Source organism: Pteropus alecto, unplaced genomic scaffold, assembly GCF_000325575.1.
Source record: "Pteropus alecto unplaced genomic scaffold, ASM32557v1 scaffold1301, whole genome shotgun sequence".
Lineage (NCBI taxonomy): Eukaryota > Metazoa > Chordata > Mammalia > Chiroptera > Pteropodidae > Pteropus > Pteropus alecto.
The window spans coordinates 1-3,722 of NW_006430525.1; the positions used below are offsets into that span (position 1 = coordinate 1).

The window sequence follows — 3,722 nt, forward strand, 5'->3', positions numbered from 1 at the left end:
GAAACACCTCTAATTCTTGCCTAGCCCAGTGAGCAACTTATTTTATGAGGGGAAAAAAATACTGGATTTCCTTTTTATTAATTTTCATGAAATCCAGGAAACAGTCCTATGGAATGTTGGATATTTGGTTCTTATTTACCATGAGAAAGCCACTTTAGGCACCACGCACACACCCCTCACTTGTGAAGGTAAACTATCATTACTGAAGGAGCCCTAATCTATATTTTAGAAATCAGCTCAGGATATTCATAAACAGAAAAGAGAAACTTTCTGGCTCTTTTCCACCCACAGCTATGCCTGCTCAACAGATTCTAGCCTTTTCTGAGCAGAAAAGCACCCCAAACTGGAAGATGGCATCTGAGCTCATCTTGCCTGAGTCCCAGGTGAGCTGTATTTTCCAGCTTTTTCAGGCAGCCTGATTGTGACCTTGTCTGTGTTTTTCTTTGCTGCCCAAGACCCACAGTGCCCAGCAGGTGCTCTGAGCCACGTTAGCCCTAGATGTCCTCTAGGCACCTAGGCTTGGCACAGTGGGAATTGGGCACCTCCCAAGCTTGTTTAATGGTCTCTTTGCTTCCTTCCTTTGCTACCATCTCACTTTTTCCCCTAAGTCTTACACACTTCAGTGATTGGCCTGCTGTGTAATTCAGAAATGAGTGATAGGACAACTTCTGTAGTGGCAAGTACTGAACTAAAACCCATTCTCTTTAGAGTTTGTTGACATTTGAAGATGTGGCCATATCTTTTTCCGAGGAGGAATGGAAATTGATGGACCCTGCTCAGAAGATGCTCTACAGTGATGTAATGCAGGAAAACTATGAGGCTGTCATCTCTCTAGGTAAAGATACTTCCTTTCCTTTGTGTAGAAGTTGAATAATCTGTTATGTCCTCAGTTTATGGAAAATGCACTCCTGCGAGAGTTCCAGTGTTTCAGTAGCTGGTTGATTCTCAACTTGATGGTGTGGGGAAAAAGAAAGGCATATCTAGATCACCTAGAGAGCTTCTTACAAATACACATCTCACGTCTTTATTCTAAATAGAATTCTTGTTATATCATACTCCCACCTCACCCTGCAAACCTGCTCCTCTCATATTCTTTCTATCTCAGTAAAGGGCACCACAATTCACCCTGTTGCTCAAGCCAAAAACCTTACAGTTACTCATTATTCCAGTCTTTCTGTTATACCCCACAACTGATCCATTAGCAAGTTTTCAGAATAGATTGTGAATACAATCATGTCTCCACCTCTTCCACTCTTATCCTAGTCTAAGCCACCATTATCTCTGATTAAGTCTCTTCAATAGCACTGGATTCCCATTCCCCATATTGTGTAGATCGATCCTCCTTAAGTTTAATTCTTAGCTTACTTATTGGATATTCACCCACAATCACAGTAGAACATAAAAAAAGATATTGAATCTAAATTTCTGCCTATTTAAACATTTAGAGTAAATGAAAGTAAAAAAGTCCTTGACTATTCCTGAAAATAGTCTGGAATTAACATGGCAGTCCATGACCTTAAGGTTTTATTCTCAGAACATTATTGTTGGGTTTTAAACTTAAAGTGATCTGTTAGAACAAGGGGAAGAACCATAGATCCAAGGTCCCCAAGAGTTCAAGGACAGTCTTGGAGAGCTCTACAGGTAAGTATATTCATTAGAAGAGAAGAAATTTTCCTTGATAGGAGCCTTAACAGGGGCTTAACATTTTTAAGATTCTGTTCCTGTATTTTAATTGAACTTTTTATTGACGTATTTGTGGACTTCGCTTGCAGATTTCAAATGTAGTACAAAGAAAACCCATGAAACTACCCAGTTTCCCTCAATAATAACTTTTGCAAAAGTAATATATGGTATCATAACCAAGATATTGATATAATCCACTGACCTTATTTATATTTCCTGCTTTACTTGTTTATGTGTGTGTGTTTAGTTCTGCAAAGATTTATCACATGTGTAGGTTTGTGTATTAACTCCCACAATCAAGATGCTAGACAGGAACATTACTACAAGGATTCCTTCTATTGCCCTTTTATAACCATACACACTTTTCCCCCCATACCCTACCACATCACCAACCCATGCCAACCACTTATCGGGTCTACATTTATAAAATTTCGCCATTTCAATAATGTTATATAAATAGAATATAAGGTATGTAACCTTTTAGGATGAACTTTTTTCATTCAGAATTATTCCCAAGAAATTCATCGACGTTGATGTGTGTGTCAGTAATTCACTCCTTTTTACTGCTGAGTAGCATTTCATAGTATTGATATTCCACCATTTGTTTAACCATTCACCCATTGAAAGATCTTTGCTATCTTCAGTTGTTGGTTATTGTGAATAAAACTGCCATAAACATTCATATACAGGGTTTTATGTAGAGATCAGTTTTCATTTCTCTGGGATAAATGCCTTAAGAGTGCAATTGCAGGTTCATATGCTAATTACATGTTTAATTTTATAAGAACCTGCCAGACTATTTTCCATAGTGGCTGTACCATTTTATATTCTTACTAGCAATAGGTGAGTGATCCAGTTTCCCCACACCTTGCCAGTGTTTAGTATTGTCATCATTTTTTTTTCTGCCATTCTGATAGCTATGTAGTGTTATCTTTTTGTGGTTTGGATTTCCATTTCCCTAATGAATAATGACGTTTTGTAGCTTTTTCATGTGCTTATTCGTAATATCTATATTCTCTTCATTGAAATGACTTTTGCCCATATTTTAATTGAATTGTTTTTTAAATGTTGAGTTTTGAGAGTTCTTTATATGTTCAGGTAACAGAATTTGCAAATATTTTCTCCAGCTCTGTATATCGTACTTTTTTTTTTTTTGGTCTTTTTTTTATATAATTAATTTATTTTATCGTGACATTGCTTAATGAAATCCAGTAAGTTTCAGCTGTACATTTTAACAATAAGGCGCGCGCGCGCGCGCACACACACACACACACACACACACACTCTCTGTGTGTTCACCTCCCATAATTAGATTTCTTTCTGTCACCACATATTTGACTCCTTTTACCCCATCTACCACCCCCTCCCCCCACTCTCTTATAACCACTAGCCTATTGTCCATGTCCGTGAGTCTGTGTTTGTTTGTCCTATTCATTTGTTGCTTTTAGGTTTATATCCCACATATAAATGATATCACGTAGTTTTCAACTTTTTCTGTCTGCTTTATTTCGTTTAGCCTGATTATCTCGAGGTCCATCCATGTTGTCGCAAATGGCAGAATCTGAAAATTTTTTTGAGGATGGTATTAGCTGCATACAACTTTAGATTTATAATCAAACTAATGAATCAAATCTTTTAGTATTTTCAAGTGCTGACTTTATCACGTGCAATAACAGTGTTTGCTTTGAAGTCTCTATTTCTTGATATTAATAATGTTATGCCAAGCTTTTGTTTTGTTTTGTTTTGTTTTGTTGCTTTATGTTTTTATGGCATATGATTTTCCATTCTATTAATTTTAACAATTTAGTATCTTTTTTATTAGTTGGTTTATTGTAAATAGCAGATAGTTAGACTTTTAAAAAATCTATGTGAAAATATCATTTATCTAGAGTTTTCATATTTTATTGTATTATTGATGTACTTGAATTTAAATATATCATCTCGTTTTGTGCTTTTTTTTTTTTTCTGTCCCATATTTCCATTAGTTGTCAGCCCCACTTGGACAGTCATAGCTGCAGAGAGCAGCCTGGCCTAAAATC

General features: G+C 36.3%; 1 protein-coding gene across 1 annotated transcript in view; it reads left to right on the forward strand.

Annotated features, from left to right (window-relative positions):
- The first annotated feature begins 56 nt into the window (after window positions 1-56).
- The window catches only part of LOC102896995 (zinc finger protein 75D), a 12,316-nt gene continuing 8,650 nt past the window's right edge, over window positions 57-3,722 (forward strand). The window contains exons 1-2 of the mRNA XM_006905157.3: window positions 57-383; window positions 709-835. Of these exons, the coding sequence (XP_006905219.2) occupies window positions 294-383; window positions 709-835 (217 nt within the window). The 5' untranslated portion in view covers window positions 57-293. The remainder of the gene's footprint in view (window positions 384-708; window positions 836-3,722) is intronic.